The sequence below is a fragment of the Leptidea sinapis genome, chromosome 23, assembly GCF_905404315.1.
Source record: "Leptidea sinapis chromosome 23, ilLepSina1.1, whole genome shotgun sequence".
Lineage (NCBI taxonomy): Eukaryota > Metazoa > Arthropoda > Insecta > Lepidoptera > Pieridae > Leptidea > Leptidea sinapis.
Genome location: NC_066287.1, coordinates 11732731 through 11758353, shown reverse-complemented (window position 1 = coordinate 11758353; position 25623 = coordinate 11732731). Strand labels below are relative to the sequence as shown.

General features: G+C 36.8%; 1 protein-coding gene across 1 annotated transcript; it reads right to left on the bottom strand.

Annotated features, from left to right (window-relative positions):
- Positions 1–17248: 17248 nt before the first annotated feature.
- Positions 17249–24435, bottom strand: LOC126971111 (esterase 6-like). Its single transcript, XM_050817266.1, has 3 exons — positions 24026–24435; positions 19345–20612; positions 17249–18291 (listed from the first exon to the last, which is right to left on the bottom strand). The coding sequence occupies exons 1-3, from the start codon at positions 24206–24208 to the stop codon at positions 18063–18065; spliced, it is 1680 nt and encodes a 559-aa protein (XP_050673223.1). The 5' UTR covers positions 24209–24435; the 3' UTR covers positions 17249–18062.
- Positions 24436–25623: the final 1188 nt, after the last annotated feature.

The following is a 25623-nucleotide window of genomic DNA, read 5'->3' as shown; positions in this document are numbered from 1 at the left end:
AAACAAGTCACTTTGTCATTAGGGACTTTTATTTATTTATTCATAAAGGCTTACCAACTAAATACAATTTATTAACTTATGCACTAAGAATTCAACAAATATAATAAAATAGTTTAAATGTACTTAAATTATAGGTAGGCACAACATTACTATACGAAATACATGTGATATTTTAATATCTAAAATCTATAAATTTTGGAGAGCAATATAAATGTGTTTTTTGAAATTAAGAAAATTTAAAAGAAGATATCAATATTTTCATCTATTTTAAAAATAAAATTATGTAATTGTAACATTAGCTGTAGAGGAGAGTTTAAGCCATAATTATTGTGGTGGAATTTAATGAGCATTGGGGAAAAAGTAAATAATATATAATATAATATATATAGAAAGACTTTATACTATATTCACTACAGACTGCCGTCCGCGGGTCCGTGTGCAGGCGACGGGAGGCAGTTTGCCGCTGACTTTCACACAATTATAATAGTTATACAGGGTTGGTGTGCGCCCGTGAATCCAAATAGCTAGCTAGCTCCGCCCACAGGCTGAAGGTCGTTGGCGTGATCCTAAGCCTTAACCAACCTTTTAACCCTTTACCAGTGGGAGGCTCCTTTGCACAGGATGCCGGCTAGATTATGGGTACCACAACGGCGCCTATTTCTGCCGTGAAGCAGTAATGTGTAAGCATTACTGTGTTTCGGTCTGAAGGGCGCCGTAGCTAGTGAAATTACTGGGCAAATGAGACTTAACATCTTGTCTCAAGGTGACGAGCGCAGTTGTAGTGCCGCTCAGAATTTTTGGGGGTTTCAAGAATCCTGAGCGGCACTGCATTGTAATGGGCAGGGCGTATCAATTACCATCAGCTGAACGCCCTGCTCGTCTTGTCCCTTATTTTCATAAAAAAAAGGTTCAATAAATTTGTGATCGTACTTTGAATAAAAATATTTAAATTTTTATTGAATCTTATTAAATTGAATCATTATTATCAATCAGTATTTATTGATTAAGTTATAGTAAAAATTCAAGCATATTTAAGTGTTTTGGTAGATAAATGTAAATATAAAATTGTATTACTATTTGATTAAGGTTCATATGTTTTATTAGGTTGACAGACCGTATCAAAACAATCAAAATAGAAAACAAATCGACAAGTAGCCAGCTCTTGCTGTAAATAAAAATTCATAATTATGTAAGCAAATATTGATCCCAGTGTCACCACATGCCACGCGCGTCGATATCACTCTAAAATGTTCAGGTAATAATAATAACATTTCGTACGCAGTGCGCGTCTTAGGCGGCTGAAAATGACGTGGTGTGTAAGAGCCCTTGCGAATTTAAATTTTTATAAGGTACTAATTGATTAAGGTACATTGATAACAAATATTCATAAAACGAACGACACATACTCCTATTTTGTAAGTCAGAATTTGTAAGCATTACAACGAAGTTTTTTCGAATGTCGACATTCATAATCGCAGTAAAAATATCTTCAAAAAATAAATTATTAAAATATTAATGAATACACTATGTACGGTCAACAGCATGTCGACTGTACATCACGTTTCGCGTATCAGCGTTTACGTCGCCTCGCGTTATTTCCTAAGTAATATTGTAACCAGTTCGCGACAAGCCGCCGATCGATTCGCGTGCTCATTACCATACCAACATTTTACCATTTTACCATATAGCATAAGTTAAGGTTTCAATATACCATTTGAGCCTAACTTGTGTTTTACTCTGTACGGAACCAAACCACCGTACATTGTGGTCCTTCGGCCTTTTGTTAACCAGTGACCAGAATTTTTTTTAACCATTCCAAGGACATTGTGGTCCTTCGGCCTTTTGTTAACCAGTGACCAGAATTTTTTTTAACCATTCCAAGGACATTGTGGTCCTTCGGCCTTTTGTTAACCAGTGTATTTTTTAACCATTTCGAGGACACAAAAACATTGTGATCCATCGTTCTATTAACCAGTACCATTAGTTAACCATTTTAACCAAAATTCGTCGCGTGTGTAGTGAACCAAATTAGTGTTGACCAAAGTGCTTGTGTGTGGAGTGTAACCAGTTCACCAGATCGGCGATACTACCAGCGACTACCAACGGGGAGACTGCTGAGGACACACCAGGTCACCACGTACCAGTCTTCAAGTAAGATCTTTCCTTTTTATCACTCACCACTCTTTACCACTCTCTTTTGCCCCGTAACCATGGAGGCTCTATTAACCACCCAAAACCAGATTATGTCCGCGATTAACACGCAGTGTGTTAATTTCAAGAAGGACGGGCCAGAACGAAAGACACCCGCCTATATTGAAAAACGTCTCAACGCTTTAGACTCGTACTGGAGTGAATTCCAGACCAACCATACTAGGCTTTGTGCTGAGTTTGAAGACCCTAACCATCGCTACTTCGCGGAAAACCATTACCAGCGGACGAAAGATTTTTACCAGGAAGTTAGGAATATGATTTCTAATTACGTAACCAGCGATCCCAGCAAACCATTACTGAGACCTGCTACACCATTATCGCAGGGCTCAGATAGGCGCGATATTTTCTCTCCCGCTCAGGAGGGTCCCTCTTTTAGCTTCCCTGCACCAAAGCTATCGAACCAGGGCAACTCCAGTAGGGTCGAAGAAATGCTGCGAAAGCAGAAGAGCAACTTCAAGGCGCTATCCCGTACCATAGAGGCTGTCGACCTTGAAAGCTGCTCCGACCGCTGGGAGTTCGAAGATATTTTACGAACTATCCAATCAAGATGGTCGGTCATCGATTCTCTTCACTGGGACATCGACAGCGAAGGGCTGCTCGACAACGAAGAGTATGAGACAGCATTCGCTGAGATGGAGAAGAAATACAACACCATGAAGAAGGCAGTGAACAGACAGATGTGGTCGTCATCTTACAGGGAACGTTCAACCCCACAAATGGACATTCCCACCTTCAGCGGAAACTACCAAGATTGGATATGTTTTAAAGATTTATTCTCCGAAACAATTCACCATAATAAATCTTTACCAAATGCGCAGAAAATGCAATTCTTGAAAAGTAAGCTCCGTGGCGAGGCTGAAAAATTAGTTCACCATTTACGCATCAATTCTGAAAACTACGAAGTATGCTGGGACATATTAAACCAACGTTACCATAATACTAGGTTAATATTTAATTCTCACATACAATTGTTACTAACCATGCCTACGATTCAACATCAATCTGCAGCGGTCATCAAAAAGTTACATGACACCACCAACGAGTGTCTTAACTCTATAAAAGCAATGGGCATCGACATTTCCAACTGGGACCCATTGATCGTCTATATTTTGTGCCAAAAGTTAGATACTGAAACCCATAATGATTACATTGTGTCGCTTAAGAATCCAAAAGAATTGCCTACTTTGTTAGATTTTTTGAAATTTTTAGAAATTAAATTTACTTCGTTAGAAAGCTCTCGTCGTAAGCAGGACTTCAACAAATCAAATTCATCCCAGGTACACCAAAACCAATACCAAAAACCATGGGCTGAAAAGCATACCAATAACCATTTACATAATTTTATGAACAGAAATTTTAAACCAAGACCAGCTGTAATAAACCACGTCAATACGAAACCAGTACATATTGCGCCACAACGGAAATGCATACTCTGTAAAACGTGTTGCCATGAATTGTTTAAATGCAAACAATTTCTAGAATCCGCACCGCTGAATCGACTTAAGGTCATTGAATCCAACAAATTATGTAAAAACTGTTTAATTAACCATTATGACAAGGAATGTTCTTCGGAAAAAACTTGCCGTTTTTGTAACCAGCAGCATAATACTCTTCTGCATAATGCTCTTGTCACTTTTGCACCATCTACTTCTAGAAATACCGAGATCGAAAATTCTCCTAGAAAATCCAATATATGCGTTACCAATGCCCCACAAGAAACCATGCCCAAATTATTAGCAACAGCTAAAGTTAATATTATGTCTATGGATGGCTGTCACCATACCATGCGAGCCCTCATAGACCCGTGCGCGGAGTCATCTCTCATTACAGAGAATGCCGCTCAACTTTTAGGCCTACCCAGGATTAAGCGCCACTGTGTGGTGGTCGGAGTAGGCGCAAAAGCCAACAATAGTAAGGGAGTCGCACAGCTTTCAGTGTCATCTCTTCATAATAATTTCACATTTAAAACGGAAGCCTATGTGATGAAGCATGTCGTCGGGAATTTACCACACGAAACATTAGAAAAACCAGCTTGGCCGTATTTACAAAATTTACCACTCGCAGATCCAGAGTTTTATAAAAGTAGACCAATAGATTTAATTTTAAGCGTTGAAGTTTACGAATTAATTATTTTACCAGGTTTAATTCGTAATGGCACATCACTACCAATCGCGCAAAATACCAAGCTCGGTTGGATTCTTAGTGGTACCATAAAACCAAACCAAACATATTGCAACGTCGTCATGGTCGACTTGCAGGATATACAGCGGTTCTGGGAGATTGAAGATATCTCAGACAACTCTGTAAATATTACGGATGAAGATAACCATTGCCTTCATCATTATCAACAGCATACTACGCGCAAACCAGACGGACGTTATGTTGTACGGTTACCATTAAAACCAGAGATTACCAAAAAATTGGGTGAGTCTAAAACCAAAGCCGTAGCCCAATTTCGGCAATTAGAACGCAGATTTTGTAAAAATAAAATTATCGAACAGAACTACAAACAATTTATCCATGAATATATTAATTTAAACCATATGAAGAAATGTAATAGTAATCCGATACTTCAGTGCTATTTACCTCACCATTGTGTAATCAGAACGGATTCCACGACGACTGCCACGCGAGTTGTTTTTAATGCCTCAGCGAAAACTTCGACTGGACTTTCGTTGAATGACCTTATGTACTCTGGACCAAATTTACAAGAGGATTTGTTTACTCTCATATTAAAGTGGAGGCAGTACCAAATAGCCTTCACAGCCGATATAGAGAAGATGTTCAGATTTATAGATGTCCATGATGATGACCAGCCGCTCCAGAAGATCGTGTGGAGGGACTCTGAAAAGCAACCATTAGAAGAATACCAACTTACCACTGTCACATACGGCACCAAGGCCGCACCATTCCTAGCCATGATGACATTGAAACGTCTGGCTAAGGATGAAGGTCACCGTTACCCAGAAGCAGCAGAAGTTCTGGCTACCAGGCTCTACATGGATGACCTCCTCCATGGACATCATGACCTCCAGTCTGCAAAGAGGCTGATTTCCGACCTCATAAATCTCCTTAAGTTAGGTGGATTCAATCTAAGGAAGTGGTCGTCAAATCAACCAGATGTACTACCAGATAACCAGTTACCATGCGAAGACCAAGCATATGTTTTTAAATACCAGGAATCAACCAAGGCATTAGGACTTAAGTGGCATCCCGACGAAGATTATTTCACTTTTCAATTGAATTCCGAACCAGTCAGTAAACTCACCAAAAGAAGTTTACTCTCGAATATATCGAAGATATTTGATCCGCTTGGATGGCTTTCACCAGTTACCACCAAGTTGAAACTACTCTTCCAGGAAGTATGGCTCTTAAATCTTCTGTGGGACGACGAATTACCAGCTGACATCAACACAAAATGGAAAACCATAGAGGCTGACATCACGAAAATTAGCCATATTACCATACCAAGGTGGTTGCAGTCTTCTAAGAACGACACCATTGAATTACATGGGTTTTGTGATTCATCACAAAATGCCTACGCTTGTGTTGTATACTGCAGAGTCAACAATATTACCAGCAACCAGTCTTCTGTAGTATTAGTAGCTTCGAAGTCTCGTCTCGTACCTGTAAAGAAAAATGTATCGTTACCTAGATTAGAGTTATGTGCAGCGGTTCTACTTACCAAGGTCATGAAGATCACCTGTAAATGCCTATCAGATTACAACATCAAAATCTACGGTTGGTCTGATTCGACAGCTGTGTTAGGCTGGCTCAACGGCGACCCATGTAAATGGAAACCATTCGTCGCGAATAGGGTGAAGCAGGTCATTGACATTATACCATCGAGTAGCTGGCATTATGTGTCAACAAAGGACAACCCAGCTGACTGCGCAAGTAGAGGCATTACCACAGAACAGCTGATTAACCATTCCATGTGGTGGATAGGTCCCCACTGGCTAAGATCGTTTGAAGAGTCCAAATTAACCAATAAATTATATACAACCTGCGAAGAGCTTAAAAAACCATTATTAAAAATAAATGTAAACACAATTAAATATCAAAACAAGGTTATAGATAGTATAATTAGCAGATACAGCGATTTTACGCGAGCTTCAAGAGTGCTTGCGTGGGTGTTACGTTTTACACCTAAGTCATTTAATACTAATAAAACAAACTACTTAACTATATTAGAAATAAGAAAAGCTAAAAACTTAATTATAAGGCATATACAACAAGTAGAATTTTTAGAAGATATACAATATATTAAAAACCATAACCAACCTAACCCTAAGAGTAAATTATTAAAATTGAAACCATTTATTGATAACCAGGGGCTCTTGAGGGTTGGGGGGCGATTGACCAACGCCAAAATAGAAGATAGTATGAAACATCCGTGTATTTTACCACATAACCATTTGCTTACTGACATGATTATTGACCACGCGCATAAGATGACCTTTCATGGGGGTCCCCGGTTAACCCTTGCTTGGCTGCGTCAAGAATATTGGATCCTGGGAGGAAACAATGCTGTAAAGAAGAGGCTACGGAGATGTGTGCTATGTAGAAGGCACGACCCCCTGAAACACGACCAGTTGATGGGAGACTTACCACCTGCAAGAATCAACAGGACCCGCCCCTTTTACCATTTGGGGGTTGATTTTACTGGTTTTGTTGACGTCAAGTCTGCGAAGGGTAGATCAGTGAGATGTACCAAAGGATATGTCGCCGTCTTCGTGTGTATGGCGACCAAGGCTGTACATTTGGAGTTGGTCTCTGATCTCACCGCCTCAGCATTTTTGGCAGCCCTCAGAAGACTTGCGGCCAGGAGAGGATCGCCCGGTCACATTTACAGTGACAACGGGACGAACTTTATAAAAGCAAATAGAGTTTTGCAAGAGGAGATTGTTAACTTGAAAACCATATTGAATGACCAGTTTTATGCAGAAATAGCTGAAATGTCGATAGAATGGCACTTCAACGCACCATCTTGGCCAAGCGCAGGCGGTCTCTGGGAGGCTGCAGTGAAGAGCTTGAAATACCACCTGAAGCGAGTAATAGGAGAACAAAAACTCACCTACGAGGAGTTCTCTACTCTTCTAGCTCAGCTAGAAGGATGCCTTAACTCCAGACCTCTGTGCCCGCTGAGTGAAGACGTCGAAGACTTAGATTGTTTGACCCCTTCTCATTTTCTGTCCAGTGGACCAACATTGACCATTGTTGAGTCAGAACACGACTTACGAACCAGATGGCAGTTAGTGCAGAAGATTTACCAAGATGTGTGGAAGAGATGGAGAGCGGAGTACCTCACACAGTTGAACGCTAGGTCCAAGTGGCGACGTTCACAACCAAATTTAAATGTTGGCGGCATTGTAATTATACACGATGCTAACCTGCCACCGGGTAAATGGGCTCTCGGTCGAATCGTGCAGCTACATCCGGGGCAAGATGGGCTAGTTCGAGTAGTCTCTGTTAAAACCAAAAATGGCATTATGAAGCGACCAGTAGTCAAACTATCTCTTTTACCTATTAACCACTCCAACGACGAAGACAGTAACCAAATTCATGAAACCACTGACCATAACCAGCCGAAACACCAGTCGAACGACGATTTACCAAAACCAAAGCGACGAGCTAGAAGAGGAATTGTTAATTTATTTACCATGGCACTTATGTTGTTTACCTTTTTATTTTCACCAGCCACGTGTGCATACAACGCTATAAACTTCAACGACAGTCAAAGTTTATATTTAGATAAAATATCAACCATGCGACTAGTTCAGGACGAATGGAAACTAGTTGTATACTACGATTTAAAACCATATTGGCAAGGCAGTAAATTGTTATCCAAATATATTGATCATATGGAATATATTTGCAAGGAATCGTCAGTCAGAAACCATTGTGAATCTATTTTAATACAATTACAGCACAGTTATACAGAGTTATCGCATTACAATAACATTCTGTCGACGCAGCAGTTCCCACGCGGGCACGCGCGGCGCAGGCGCGGCCTTATCAACGCTGTGGGTAATGTTGCACACGCGCTGTTCGGTGTACTCGATGACCAATTCGCTAAGCAGTATATTCAGGACATCGATTTAATTAGGGAAAACCAAAACCATCTTGCTGCTCTATGGAAAAACCAGACTTCCGTAATAGAAGCAGAATATAATGTATTGAAGAGGATGCAAGGCTCAATTGACAAACAATATAAAATATTTACTCATTACCTTAACCAGTTAAAGAACGCTACCAATGATGTCAAGAGTCAATTGAAAGACGTGGAAAACAATAATGAATTTTTATTATGCGCTATGGCAGCTAACAGCTTGGAGTCGAATTTGAAGAATGTGCAGGATGTTCTTTTAGATACTGTTTCGGAGGTGTACTTTGGGAAGTTCAACATACATCTTTTGAAACCCGACCAGCTTCTAGAAGAATTAAATATTATTTCCGGAAGATTGTCCAACGATTTAAGTTTACCAATAGAGAACACGCATACAGAATTAACCAAAATGTACCATTTACTCAAGGTCAGAGCGAAAATGCTAAATGACTATTTTATTTTTGAAATTAGAATACCATTAGTGAGTAGAGACCATTACCAAGTATATAAAATTTATCCTGTACCAAGACGGAACGGCAAAACCATGGTCACCCTAGTTCCAGTTTCGGATTACATTGCGATCAACTTACGAAGAGACTCATTTATGACCATATCACACTTAGAATTAAATAATTGTCTTCATTTAGATACTGAGACACAACTTTGTCCTTTGGAAAAACCAATTTCTCATATGAGTCATGATGACGTCATGTGCTCCAAAGACCAGGAGACGAAGCAGTGCAGAACCAAAACTGCCAAATGTCTAGATTGGTGGTCTCAGCTAAGCGAGGTCAATACATACTTTTTCTTTTGCTGCGACTCGTATCCAGTACGTATCATCTGTGGAGAGCAAATGTTTTCCAATCATCTTAATAATAGCGGCATTATTAGGTTGGGTCCAGATTGTGTTCTGAAAGGACAAGACATTACCATTTATGCTCGGAGGCTTCAGAACAATACATTAACCATACAGACGGATATACCAGCGATAGACATTCACCCCATCAACCACATCTTTAACCAGAATAAGACGTTCGTGTCGCTGATTTCGGAGCCAGCATCAGTGATGGGTGGTTACGATCAGGAGCTAGATGATATAGGCGCAAAAATAAAACAAATGAATTCAGAGAGTGGTCTAAAGGGTGGTATATCTTATCACGACGTTCACCACTACGTCGCGATATACGTGGTGGCGGGTGTGCTGGTGGCCGGGGCCGCCGCGTACGCCGTGCGGCGGTGGTGCCCGCGCCGCAGCCGACGCCAGGACTCCAGCGCGCCGCCCGCGCCGGCAGCCGCTGGCGCAGGGCCAGCCGCGTCGCACCCGCCGCGCCCTGAGCCGCGGGGTCTGACGAACGCAGCGTTTGTGTATAGTGTTAGTGACCAGTGTGTAAGTGTAGTTAACCACGGGCAATCTAGTGCTAGTAAAAATAGTGATAAGTGTAGTGATGAAGTGAAAGACCAATCCACTTCTCCTGTAGTGCATAGGCATAATTTTAGTGATTACTGTGGCTAGAGACATTAAGGTTACCATTAGATAATGCAAATTTGTTTATCACCTTGTCTCACGTCACTCGCTAACCATAACCATTTCTTTTTTGTACCATCTTCACCACCACTCTTTCTTCTCTCGCGGTGGCAGCATGTACGGTCAACAGCATGTCGACTGTACATCACGTTTCGCGTATCAGCGTTTACGTCGCCTCGCGTTATTTCCTAAGTAATATTGTAACCAGTTCGCGACAAGCCGCCGATCGATTCGCGTGCTCATTACCATACCAACATTTTACCATTTTACCATATAGCATAAGTTAAGGTTTCAATATACCATTTGAGCCTAACTTGTGTTTTACTCTGTACGGAACCAAACCACCGTACACACTAGATACGAAAAATGTTACTGGAGCAATATAAAATTAACAAATAGGTACATAAACACACGCACATATACATAAACACACACTACACGCACAGATACACATCCAAATATAAAATAAACACTATAACCGATTATAACATATAGTAGATATATATACAAAATTCGCATTCATACGCATAATATTGTTGTTATAATGTTTAAACTATACATTTTACTATGTTAAAGTAAATTAAGTTGAAATTCATAAGGTATTTTTTTTGTTTATAAGTTCTAGAAAGTAATGTAAGTTGAAAATTCATTAGTTGATTTTTTGTTTATATATAGAGACCTGTAATTGGTTATTATATGTACACTTATTTTTAAAACTCATTTGTAATATTTATGCTGTTGGTCTTTTCAATAAATAAATAATATAAGAGACAGCTCTGAAACACACTGAACACATAGATGAATTTATTTGGATATAGTGAATGCCTTCATTCATACCGTAAACATTCTATAGTACAAGTCGGTTCTCTCGAAACTTTGGCAAACCTAGTGGAAAAGCTTCCTCACTGTGTGCAGTGAACACTGGAGTTCTGTGTACCTACGCTGATTGTTCTGCATATCAATTGGATACCTCTAACAACTGCAATTTTGAACATAATCTAATAATAAACGATACTAAAATCCACTCTGAGCATAAAGTGGTTTCTGCTTTTGAGGAATTTTTTTCCGTCATTCCAGTAGCACCCTTCTCTCCTCCACCAGTGTTGCTGAGTCACTTCTTTTGGAAGATGTTAAAGAATGTAAAGAGAATTTCAAATTCAGTTTTTGTGAGACCAGCAAAATTATTAAAACTTTTAGATTTTTAGAAATGAAAAAAAACTGCTGATATATCTGTAAAAATAATAAGTTCAGTAATTGACGCCACATCACCATATCTAGCAATAGTTTTTAATAGCTGTATTGAACATGGCATGTTTCCTGACCTTCTGAAATATAGTAAAAATACACCAATATTTCAATCGGGACTCACTTCTGACCCGAATAACAGCTATCGTCCTGTTTCGGTGTTGCCAAACCTTAGTAAAATTTTCGAAAATAATATTTTAAGCCAACTCACTTTAACACTTATAAGTTACTTCATACAATACAAATTTGGCTTTTCTAGGAGACGCTCAACTAAGGATACAGGCGTTGAACACATCTGGAATGTTTTTGAGGCATGGGTGGAATAACAGAATGCACTTGGTATCTTCTGTGATTTATCTAAGCCTTTTGATTATATTCACATTCAACGCTGGTCAGGAAACTATGTCACTATGGTATAAGAGAAAAATTTAAAGAAATAAACATTTTGTTGCTTCTCAATATATTCTTGATAATATTCATAAGCACATTGAAGAATTTGCTAGAAACTGTGACATTCATATATTTATTTTTCAATTAGGGAACATAGTAATATAGTTATTATAAGGTTGCCCCACTTGCATTACAATCTAGCCTTAACTTAACTAATAAGTAATTCTACTTTAACTTAACCTGCTAGATACATTAAAATAAGAATGTGTCCATTAAACACATTTCTTAATGTCTCAAATAAAAGTCACGAAGTCACTTTGTTCATGTGTATTTTATAATATCACTATTTTTATATTGTATTACACTAATTCACTCAAATTCAAATTCAAATATTTTTATTCAAAATAGGATGTGAAATCACTTATTGAAAGTCAAAAAAACTACCACCCATTCCAAAGTGAATGCCTCAGGCCTGAGAAGAATGGGCGCAACAAACTCAGCGGGCTTTTTTTTTCATCAAAAATATGTTTTACAATTAAAGTAACATTTACAAAGTAACATTGTACAATTAAACTTATTATTTAATAGCCTGAGGGCGGTCGCTCCATTCCCAATCTGTGGTATCATTAAGAAAGTCATTTATGATATAGTAACCTTTACCACACAAACGTTTTTTAACAATTCTTTTGAATAACGTAACACCTTTGTTTTGAACATTTTCTGGGATCTTGTTGTAAAAGCATATACATCGCCCCACAAAAGACTTACTAACTCGACTTAGCCGAGTAGTAGGCAACATCAGTTTATGTCTGTTCCTGGTGTTAACATTATGGTTATGACAGTTTCTGGCAAATTCACTTATGTGCCTATGAACATACATTACATTATCAGGAATATATTGAGAAGCAACAGCAAGATGTTAATTTCTTTGAATTTTGCTCTCAATGATTCCCTAGGACCTAGGTTATAAATAGAGCGAATAGCCCTCTTCTGCAGCATAAATATTGTATTAATATCGGCAGCGTTGCCCCATAGCAATATACCATAGGACATAATACTATGGAAATAACTAAAGTATACTAGTCGCGCCGTATCTATGTCAGTTAATTGTCTAATTTTTTTAACCGCGTATGCTGCAGAACTAAGTCTGTTCGCCAATCCTTCAATATGGGGGCCCCATTGTAATTTATAATCTAGAGTTATGCCAAGAAATATAGCGGATTCCACCGGTTCTATCACCTCTCCATTTAACAAAACATTTGCATTTACATTTTTGACATTTGGTACGGTAAATTTAATGAATTTAGTTTTCTTGCTATTTAACAATAGGTTATTAGCGCTAAACCAGTACACGATGTCAGACCAGTACACGATGTAAAATATCGTTCACTTCGTCATACATAGCATGGTTTCTTTTCACTTTGAAAATCAGTGAAGTGTCGTGCGCAAACAATACTACCTCATGTTTTTTCTCTATAAGATTAAGAAGATCATTTATATAGATAAGGAAGAGGAACGGTCCAAGAATAGACCCTTGTGGTACCCCCATTCTGAGAGGAGTCCCAGGAGATCTCCTGCCATTCACATCGACCCTCTGAATTCTATTGTTTAGATATGAAGTCAGAAGATCGAGCGCAGTTCCTTTTATGCCATAGTGCTATAGCTTCCTGACCAGCGTTGTATGTTGAACACAATCAAAAGCCTTAGATAAATCACAGAAGATGCCAAGTGCATTCTGCGATTCCTCCCAGGCATCAAAAATATTCTTGATCAGCTCAACACCTGCATCCGTTGTTGAACGTCCCCTAGTAAAGCCAAATTGTTTCAAATGAAGTAACTTATGAGACTTAAGGTAAGTAAGCATTTGGCTAAAAATTATTTTTTCAAAAATTTTACTAAGGGTCGGCAAAACCGACACAGGACGATAGTTGTTCGGGTCAGAAGAGCATCCCGACTTAAATATTGGTGTAATTTTACTATGTTTCAGAAGGTCAGGAAACACGCCATGATTAATACAATTATTAAATACTATTGCAAGATATGGTGCTATGACATCAATTATTGAAATTATTATTTTAACAGAAATGCCCCATATATCAGCAGCTTTTTTCATGTCTAGAGATTTAAAAGTTTTAATTATTTCTACAGGGCTAACAAAACTTAAATTGAAACTTTGTTGACATCCTATAACATTTTCCAGAAGAAGTGACTCAGCAACACTGGTGCAGGAGACAAGAGTGTTTGTGATAGAAACTGGAATCTCAGAAAAAAAAATCTCAAAAGCAGTAGCAACTTCCTGCTGAGATTGAATTATTGTATTGTTTATTGATAGATTATATTCAATGTTGCGGTCTTTCAATCTTCCAGATTCCCAGTTAATAACATTCCAAGTCATCTTTATTTTATTTGGTGCATTTTTAATTATTTGTCTGATATGCATAGAGTTGCAGTAGAACAAACACTTTTAAATAATTCAGAGTATTTTTTAACATACTCGAGAAAAGATGCATCATGATTATACAATGATCTCTCACTATACAGTTCATATAGCCTTTGTCTGCTCCTATAAATGCCAGCTCTTGCCCAATCATTAAATGACAGGAGACCACCTGATTTGACTGTCTTAGAAGTAAATATAGAAGCAAACTCTGTTTTAATTATTTTAAATAACATTTCATACATTTCATTTGGATTAATATTATATTTGAATAAATCCAAATTTGAGAGTTTAACTGACACATTGCCTGTATATTTCTCCAGTCGCCTATTATTCACAGGAACAAACGTAAACTTTTTAATTTTAGTACATTTATTGACCTCAATATTAAAAGAGGCTAACTGACCAAAGTGGTCTGAACTCAGTTTGTTAATTATTGCCTGAGAAATGGGTTTATAATTGGTAAATATGTTATCAATACAGCTTTTGGAGGTGCCAGTTACTCTAGTAGATTCTAAGAAAATGTTGGTTAAATCATATGATTTGAATAAATATCTGAATCTAATACTGGTTGAGGATTTTTCTAATAAATTAATAATTAAATCACCACATATCATGATATACTTCTTAGACTCAGACAATTTTAATAAAACCTCCTCCAATACACTTTCAAATAATTCATATACTGCATCTGGGGGTCTGTATATACTAACAACAATGGCGCGCTCGAGCTCTGCACAGGCTATTTCAATTGTACGTTCAACAGAGAGGCCCACAATATCTTCTCGTTCTTTGAATTTAAATAATTTACTTACAAGAATAAGAGAGCCGCCACGTGTAGCTTTTTTTCTGCTAAACGCACTTGCCACCTGATGACCACTGAAGTTAAAGATGAGCTCATATTTTCTGAGCCAGTACTCTGTTAAACATAAAATATGTATATCTTTATGATTTATAAATAACTCCAATTCAAGTTCTTTACCTAATAATCCTTGCATGTTTTGGTGCATCAGGTTTGCAATTTTACAATTATTACTTATTCTAGTACTTGTTATATTACATTGTGTTTTTACACTGCTAGAGGAGTCCCCTATAGTCTTAATGTTTAATTTTTTGGAAAATATTCCAAATCTTTGCTTAAATTAGTACACTGCTCAATAGAAGCAGTGGTTCTTAAATTAATACTCTACTCAATAGAAGCAGTGGTTATTAAATTATTACTCTGCTCAATAGAAGCGGAGTCCTCAAAGTTATCACACTGCTCAATAGAAGCAGTGCTTATCGACTTACAACTAAACTGCTCAAAAGAAGCAGGGGTTGCCAAATAGTTGGCTGTGTTATAGTATAAATAATATGATAGCGATTTTGCTATCTGTCTTTTATAGAAATTAGATAGGTGTAACCTATCAGATGTCAAAACCTTACATTTTTTATAATTAATTATGTTATTAATGTCTATTATCTGTATTTTATTAGGTAATATATTATTATTACATGTCAAATAATGAGAATTAGACAATAGAGTTAACAAATTGTTTAAATTGTATCGTATTTTGTTTTCCTGTAGCAAATCAGGCATATATGGCAATGTGTACATTATAAGATTAGCTATATTATATACTAGCACTACACTAACTAAAAAGGTTTTGTTCATTTTAGTCTTCTTACTATTATCAGTGTTGCCAAGGAGCTGGATTGCCTCGGCATTCACATGATGGTGAAGTCTATGTGGATGAGTTTCAGCTTATTTTTGGATAACTTTGTCAGTATACTCAATATTACGGTCCCGATCACAATTGTCCTTAATACTTTATTCCGGAAGAAATTTGTTTGTTTGTTGCAGACCCACAGCTGGATTCCATAAGTCCATACAGGCATTAGGACTTGCTTGTACAATAAAATTTGATTTTATTGTACTGATCTCTAAGAGTGTCTTCCTAGAAGCCAGTACATATTTTTAAACCGGAAGTTCTAACTGTTTTTTTTTCTTGACGTGAGCCTTCCAGCGGAGCTTTGCATCAAGATTCATACCCAGATATTTAGCTGTATTTCCGTATAGTTTATTTTCTTATTAATGTAAACAGACAGCTTACATTAATAAGTAATCTGGTTTCTTATTACTAAAGTTTACATGTACAGATTTACATTCATTAAGTTTAATTCTCCATTCTTTAGTCCACTTAACTATTGCGTGCCCCTTTATGGTAACTACCCACGCCCATTAGAGCAGTATCATCAGCAAAGGTTGGAACAACGTTATTTTTTATTTCAGGAATGTCATTTGTGTATAGCATGTACAGGACCAGACCAAACACAGTTCCCTGAGGCACTCCAGCTTTTATTTCCTTAATTTTTGAACAGACATCCTACTGTCGAATCCTAAAATATCTATTGGTAATATAAGATTCAAGAATATCTGCAAATGATTTCTTCTGCATATCAATGATAAAAGTTTCTCAAGTTTGCGCGTTTACCACTAAAAAACCCCATTTGTCGTATCACCGCTCTTCGACCACACATCCCTTAAAGCCTCGCCTAGTATCGGAATACTGGGTCTCGAAATCTCGAGCGATTGCCAATTCCGTGGACATCTGGAGGGCAAAGCCAAATTGGCATCGAAGAGCACGGCAATACTTCAAGCCGGCCCACATTCTAGCACTCTACAAAGCACAGGTCCGGCCACACATGGAGTATGGCTGTCATCTCTGGTCCGGCGCACCCCAGTTTCAGCTCAATCCATTTGACCGCGTGCAACGCAGTGCAGATCGAATTGTCCGGGACCCAGTACTCTGTGAACGGCTGGATTATTTGGCGTTGCGTAGAGACGTCGCTTCATTGTGTGTCTTCTACCGCATTTATCACCGAAGAGCTGTTTAATCTGAAGTTAGGATGTCATCTCCACCATCTGGATGTGTGGCGGTCCTCGACAATGCGGTTCTCAAGGAACATTCTTCCACGTTCTACAAAGCTGTGGAATGACCTTCCTTTGTGCGGTGTTTCCGGGACGATACGCCATGGATATCTTCAAAAAAAGCGCGTACACCTTCCTTAAAGGCCGGCAACGCTCCTGTGATGGCTCTGGTGTTGCAAGAGAATGTGGGCGGCGGTGATCACTTAACACCAGGTGACCCGTACGCTCGTTTGTCCTCCTATTAAAAAAAAAACTTATTTACTATTCAATAAGTTATGGTTGAATAACGAAAAGTGGCGACCTATTGCTGTAAATTAAAATATGCTTTCAAAGATCAATCCCAGTGTCAACAAGTGTACTTAATATTTTAGTACTTTAAAATTTTTATGTCAACACGTTATATGGAGTGAATCTCAAAAGACAATTTTTTCCTGAATATTTATTAAATTATAAATTACATTTTTGGTCTAACAAACTCTGAAGTAAGGCTCTTTTCAGGCGCCGTCGACTCGTGTGTTATAATAGCCCATTGTATGCACTACTTTACTTGAAAAAAGCAGAAAATTTGAGATTGTATCCCTGTAATAATAAGTGAAATGCGCTACCAATGCTCTGAAATAATTATCCTTGCAGAAAAAAACTTGCTATTGAATGACCATGACGAGTCAACAATTTCCTTTCGCTTGACAATGGATAAATCCAACAACAATTTGGTAACAATCTCCGTGTTGACATCCCTCTTGGTTTGGTAACAATAATAACATTGCGTTCTCAGAGTGAAATGCGTACATTTACTCAAAGCACAGACCTAATCCCTCCGAGCATCCTACGCCTCTTTAAAATAGGTCATAAAGATATATATAATTTAAACTTCTGCACAATGCACACGTTTCCTACCTAGTAGCTAGTAGTAGTTTCGATTTTTCCACATCTAATTAGGGCGTTATAAAATAGGGAGATGATAGCAACTCCCTATATCTATAATTAGTGACGTGCTAGCGCAAGCAGGGCGCACACTAGATCCTAGGATTTAAGTGTATTTTAATCCTCAAATCATAATAAAAAATAAATAGCCCTAATACGGTAGAGTAAGGTCAAGAGTGAATTCTTGATTAAGATTAAAAGATTTATGTAAGTGAGAGAAACCAGAGAAGTAAGTCAAGACTTTAGCTATTCGAGGTATGTAGGCTTAGCCTGCGTGCTCGTTTTGGCAGACAGGCATGATGAAATGTATTTATTTGCACTCAATTGTATTGGTTTCACCTAGAATTTTTCTACGTGATGAGCCCAGTGGTGGCATTGGCTGCTGATAATGTTCTTTGTAAATCCGATCCCAGAACAGAGTACGTTCCTTCAGTAAAGAACCCCTGAGGCTCAACGGTAGATCTAGTAACATATGTGGTGACCAGCTCTTCCTTACTGGTGGCCAAGGAGGCAGCTCTGAATCTTCAGGAATTGGTTTCCTGTAAAAATATATAAACATATATCATAAATTAATATACACTTTGCATCGATGAATGACTTCATCTTCAGGGCATTTGCCATTATTAGTATACCAGCAATTTTAGATACAAATAATGTCAGTCTCAGTGAGTCTTACACCTTTGTTCCGTTTTGTGTTGAGACACTTGGCCCAGAGGAGCGAAAAATTTACATAAAACTATGTACACATCCTTATGCATCTACTGAAAATTAAGGCACCGTCAGATGTTTCGTCCAACAGATCAGCCTAGCTATCCAACGCAGAATTTCTGCTAATATTTCTGATACACTTCCTCGTATTTGTAGTTTTTCTTCATGTGTTGTGAATAAATGAGCTAAACTTATATCATATAACGAATACACGTTTTCATTTTTTTATTCAATTTATTTATTTCATTCCGCTATATTTCAAGGTCGCAACAACATGAGTGTCTACAAAAAAATATCTTTAAGGGCAACGCGATTTTGTGGTTCTTTTGCTAGAAAGAATGGGGTGACGATGAGCAAACAGAGAGCCTTTGGTCTTGTGTGTATGGTCTCATGTATTAATTTATATGTAAGTATCTATTATATCTATTATATTATATTATAGTATAGTATTATTTATTCCTTGTGCTCTTAATATATGACATTCTTTGATAATTAATACGTTTAGGTAGACTGTTACAGTTGCGAACACGTCGTAAAAATTGAACGGCAAACTGTTAACCTCGATGTCTAGACGACGATAGACGTATAAATTATCTAAGATTACACTTATGTAAAGACACACTGCCTCCTAGAAATCATCCATGTCCTAAAGCACAAGTTTATTGAGGATCAAAGTAATAGTTATATTATTAATTAAATTTTAATATGACTCGATAACGAAAGAGTTCGCTGTATATTGGAATTTAAGTGATCATGATAGCTTATTTCAACACTATTAATGTTCTGATATCCAGACAACACTACTACTCATCCGTTAGGCTGCCATTCTTCGACATAAAGTTACATAAAGCCTGGATAATAAAGTGCTCTATAATTTCACTCACCCAGTAGTTATAAAGTTTAACCAGATACTCCTTGTCAAATTCCTCATCTCTTGAAGCCTTGAGTTTGTGTAATTCAAAGTAGGAGATCCATCAGCTACAGTAGCCGTTTCACTGCAATGACCAGCTCCACGAATATTTGTATGTGGAATGATGGGAAGTTCATCGTAAACGAATGAGAATTCATACAAATATATTTGTTTGTGTCCCGCCTCTACGTGTAATTTCACTGATCTTAATGTAGGATAAGAAAACATAACATCAGTAAAATAATTAATAAAATTCAAAATTTGATCATTGTTTATCTCAGTTTTTCCAAAATAAAACTCTCTAATTTTCCTAGTAACTTTTTTCTTTTGATCTTCGTTTTTAAATTTTAAATCAGGAGAAAGAAATGCTTCGAAATTATCATTCATTTCCTGTTTCCATTTATCAAACGACTCTAAACGTAAAAGTCCTTCCATTGATGAAAATCCGTATAATATCGGTATTTTCGGATAAAGACCACTTTTCAAGATATTATCAGGACTTTCAGATAAAAAGGCATCTTTGTTTTCTTTACTTTCAATACAAGGTGACATCAAAAACACTGAATCTTCTCTGGCCGTTACGTCACCTGATACAAGCAATTCGTAAGGTAGGCTTTTGTAATATTTTTCTAATTCAGCAACACTACCAGGACCTGTATAATTTAGTAGTTTTGCATATTCTATAGCGTTCGCTATAGGGTCTGTTTGTACACTAAATGCTGCAACTCCAGCGCCACTCTCTGGTATAGCCTTATGAAACAGTCCTCTTGCATTTTCCGATAGCATTAACAGATCGATTGACGAGGAACCAGCGCTATATCCGTCAATAGTAACATCTTCAGGATTGCCACCAAATTCGGCAATATTTTGATTAACCCAGCGTAGCAAAGCCAGCTGATCTTTCATCCCAGCATTACCTGGAGCGTCTTTTGTTCCAAGACATAAGAATCCATATGGTCCAAGTCGGTAATTAAATGTTACAAAAATTATTCTCTTGCTTCTGATCAAATGTTTATAAGTATTTAAATTTCCATAGCCAATATGGAAGCCGCCACCGTGGATGTGCACCACTACTGGTAGATTCTTCTCCTTTGTATCTGGCACAAATACATTTGCTATGAGGCAGTCTGCTTTTATTCTCATTTTTTTTGGAAGTAAATTAAAAAAATCTTTTTGTGGGCAGATAATAGTATCATCAACAGCTTTAAAAACATCCAGCCATACTGGACCGGGAAGGGGAGCCTGAAAATATGTAAAAATGTTCGTATAATTATTCCACATAAAGGACATAACATACGTATATACATTAAGCCACACACACTTGGTATTAAATATTTGGTATTTATAATTTGTTAATTATACGTCATATAGTTCTAAAAGGCAGCTATTGTTATATGATACAAGTGGGTTAAGTTGGTCATTAAGCTTATTACTACACCGAGAGTATTAAGACAATTGATACAAAATAATTTCATGCAACGTTTTTCATATTAATTTGTAGTCATTAACCTTGTTAAAAATATGTTAACTGTTGGGCGCTCGTTACATTTCTCATTTTCATTTTCGATTTTTGCCTTTGCTGGGGACGTTTGGCTGTTCAATTTTGTTGATTCTTACGCAACTACACATCAAAAACGTTCGTTGATGACGGCGCGTATGTTTTCTATTTTCCTAGTAACAATGGCGCCCATATATTCGTACTTATATTGTACGTAGCCATGCCCGCTTACTTATTAGGGTGGACTTAAATCTATCTCGGCATATTATTAGTAGATAAAAACGCAACAACAAAAACAGCGTTTTTATTGTCCTTTAGTATGACAACTATCACCATTTCTTTAGTGTTTGGTAATTTGGCACGTTGTAAACTGGGTATAATAATGACCCGCGTACGTGAAGCCACAATCAATACTAATGTACCTCTATAATCTCCAATTAATTTAAAAAAAACATGTATACGTGTATTTTTAGACTAAACCAAGGCATTTGATACGGTTTGTGTTAAAGTACAAAAACAAACATGGATAAGACTTGATTAAATAATTAATTCTAGGGACTAGCAATTATATTAATAATATTTATTATAAAAGTATGCAAGTTTGAAACTTCATATATGGACAAATTGTTTATTTGATTTATTTTTATTAAAAAAATTCAGAATCAGTCGTCAATGTTTCCTGTTTCTTTTGACTTTCAATATAATGCCTTTATATAAGTTTATCCTTAATTGTACTGAAAGTAGACTCGCCAAATATAAAATTCAAAACAAAATTTGTCATAAATTTATTGTTGACTTCACCACATTTATAAATAATAATTTAATGTCCTAATCAGAGGAGACTTAGGCTTAGCTATTAGAAACTCTGTTGGGAGTATATGTCCTCTAGCTCCTATTAGAGTGGATATTATTGTAATTTTGACAAAAGTGTATGATATAATGCCCTGGAACGCTAAAGGGTTACCCAACTATAAATCCCATAACGCTACATCTGCATCGTTCAAAATTTGTAGTTTTCTCGTCATCTCAAAGGGTAAAATATCACAGCGCACCCTTGGCTTGTTCAAGGCAATAATGAATGAACTAGTCTACAAATAAAGCAAGATTACATTTTTATTTTTATTGTTTTTAAAATGACTCATAGTTATAAACAGCGCTAAGTAACCTTGCATTTCGCTGTATTGTAGTATTATTAGAGCAATATCGAAATATACGCGTCTGTTGTTTTAGTTGCTTTTACAATTATTTTTATTCAAAATAGGATATGAGAATAATATAAAAAGTATGCCTCAGACCTGAGAAAACCGGACGCAAGAAATTCAGCGTGCTCTTTTTTTCATAAAGATAGTATCAATGTAAAATCGTACAGCAAAATTATTATTTAATAGCCTGAGGGTGGTCGCTCCATTCCCAATCTGTGGTATCATTAAGAAAGTCATTTACAAATACCATTTTCTGGGATCTTGTTGTAAAGAGCATTTACATCGGCCCACAAAAGACTTATTACCTCGACTTAGCCACTCGGATACTACTCAGTAGACATAATACTTAAGTTTATGTGGTTATGACAGTTAGTAGCAAATTAACTTATGTGCCTATGTAAATACATAACATTACCAAGAATATATTGAGAATTTAAATGTTAATTACTTTAAATTTTGCTCTCGGTGATTCTTTAGGACCTAGTATAATATATATAGCGCAAATAGCCCTCTTCTGCGGCACAAAGATGATATTACTATCGGCATCGTTGCCTTATAGCAATCTATATAAATATATATATAAGAGATTTCCACTTATATAGTCACTCATCACGATATCTCTGGGACCATTAGAGCTAAATACTTGAAATTTGGTAGGAATATTTTTTTCACCGAGTAGATGTCAGCTAAGAACGGATTTTACGAAATTCCACCCCTAAGAGGGGTTGCGGGGGCGTTAATTAAAATAATTTATACAAAACAACGTTTGCTGGGTCAGCTAGTATACCATAAGACATAACACTATGAAAATAACTAAAGTAAACTAGCTGCGCCTGAACTGCGGAACTAAGTCTATTAGCCAATCATTCAATATGGGGGCTTATAATTTGATCTCCATTGTAATTTTGAACCCAGAATGATGCCAAGAAATATAGCAGATTCCACTGGCTTTATTACTTCTCCATCTAACAAACCACTCGCATCTACATTTTTGACTTAGGCTAGGGTTACTATGGATGCGAGTTCTGACAAAAATTTGTTCTGACGAGTTCTGACGGATTCGTCAGAAGAAACAAATGCCTGGTATCCAATGACAGTGTTTATACTGGCAACGACGAACGGGTCAGAACATGCACGACGTTCGTACGTCGGACGTACTCTTCAGAACAAATTTTCGTCAGAACTCGCATCCATAGTAACTCTAGCCTTAAGCGTCACATCGTGGTCAAATCGATACAAAAAATGTCAATTTAGACCTTACATAACAGTAGAAACAGGCACACGACTAATAGGATTGGGCAAGTTATAGAACAGGTGCTAATTTTTTTTAACAATATATTTTTTTAAATACAAGATAAATTGTTGCAATCGGGTCCCATTCTCCAACGTTTCTATTCGAGTGTATATATCTTATATTAATTAAACTTTCTTTCTTTCACATCACAACAAATGAATCACAGAAGGGGCCCTTTAGGAAGGTTGGCAACGCTCTTGTGATTCGTCTGATATTAATAACGGGCCATGGTGAACACCATGTGATCCATCAGGTGACCCGTTATATGCCTCATTGTCTTTCTCTTCCAAAAATAAAAGGTCTTTATCAATTTAAAAGATCTTGAAACATTTTTTATCACACTACAAATAACTACGTAATATCAGTAAATATTTTTAAATTCAAATAGCAATTAAAATTTGAATAAAAGAAATTCGACCTACTTTGTATGATAATATCATCTTTTTAGCATATTTTATATTTTAATTCGCTTAAACAGTGACTACTAACTTAGGTAATTTAGTTAACTTATAAGTTTAATAGGTACCTAGGTAGTACTTACTAGTAGTAGTTGGTACTGTTTCGTATTTCATATTGTATATAGATCTTGCATAAGCTATTGTAAAATTATCTTTAATTAATTTAAACACTGGAGACGATTAAATTACTTGTATTAGCTTACCTTAAACTTATTATCACCAGTTGGTGCAGTAGCATACGGGATTCCATAGAACGCGTAAAATCCTCCATCGGGATCCAAATATCCTTGGACATATCCTTGTTTCAACTTCACTGTTAGCTCATCAGCCCCTCGCACACCAGGCGACAAAGGTACAAGAAACAAAAAACTGACTATTATCCACATTATTCGGAAAACAACCACTGTCTTATTAATAAACGCGATGTAAAGTCACTCCAAGTTTAAAATTACTTCTCTCTGTCATGTAATTCTGTAGTGACAAAGGTAATATCGAGACAAAAAGTTTTTAATTTGGACTAATTTCTCCGTTTATTTAAAAAAACACAGCAAGTGTTTTAAATTGATTACTAAAGTTACGTTACCACCCCGCCAGCACACCATTTAAATGTATAATGTCTACATAACGAAGCGCTCTTTCAATATATTATATTTGAATAAGGCGCTGTACACAATGTCAGCGGGCTGAATAATACAACTGCCTGGCACTTAGAGGACGTATGAGTGTGAAATGCGATTTAATAATTATGAAAAATACGCCCACGACTCCATCTGCGTGGAATTTGGTTATATCGCCGAAGACGTCCACTGTTGGACAAAGGCCTCACTCAACGATTTCCACGAAGATCGGTCCTCCGCTGACCTCATCCAACCTGTTCCAGCAATCTTCACCAGATCATCGGTCTATATTGTGGGGAGCCTACCAACACTGCGTCTTCTGGTATCGGTTATTATCATACCTAATGATGGTCTTTTCACTGATCAATATTCTTCCATAGGTGGTGATCCTGTGCTATTCCATAACCTAGCTGCGGTAAAGCTGCCCTTGAGACTATATCGATTCCAAATTTCACAAAAATCTATTGGTTTATTTTATCGCTAACAAATAACAAACAAACAGCCGGAAGTATATTTCATTTAAACACCAGTGTATTTGGGAATCATATTTTTATTTCGCCTTTTACAATGTGCTACCAGTTTCTAAAAACAACCGAATTCCAAGTGTACATTCTATGATACCTTCACAGTATTGCATTCCTTCCGCAGTAATTGTCAGCCTTCTGTGCATTGCCTTAGTTTTTATTTTGAATTCAAAGACACAAGAACATTCAAACGAGTTAACGAGGAATTTATTAACTTATGCACTGAGAATTAAATAAATATAATAAAATAGTTTAATGTACTCTTATTATGGGTAGACACAACATTACTTATATTATACTAAATTATATGCTATACTAAATAAATTTTATATTATACTAAATTGTATACTTATATTACATTATACTAAAATATATGTGATATTTTAAAATCTAAAATCTATAAATTTCGGTGGGCAATATAAATTCGTTTTTTAAAATTAAGAATTTCTTTAATAAAGATATCAATGTTTTCATCTATATTGAAAATACTATTATATAATTGTAACATAAGCTGTAGGGGAGAGTTTAAGCCATAATTACTCTGATGGAATTTAATGTAAGTAATAAGCCGACAATTGAATGCAGGTACATGCAAACCAATTTGTGATAAAAGTGAAGGAAAGTCCACACCCTATCATATATATCGAATCAAAGCAAGCA

Bases quoted from the DNA above. Each gene is read 5' to 3' on its own strand.
- LOC126971111 (XM_050817266.1), bottom strand. From the start codon at position 24,208: ATGTGGATAATAGTCAGTTTTTTGTTTCTTGTACCTTTGTCGCCTGGT. The intron at 20,613-24,025 runs GTAAGCTAATAC...ACATATTTTCAG, and splicing joins CTGGTGATAATAAGTTTAAG to GCTCCCCTTCCCGGTCCAGT. The intron at 18,292-19,344 runs GTGAGTGAAATT...ATATTTTTACAG, and splicing joins TTAAACTTTATAACTACTGG to GAAACCAATTCCTGAAGATT.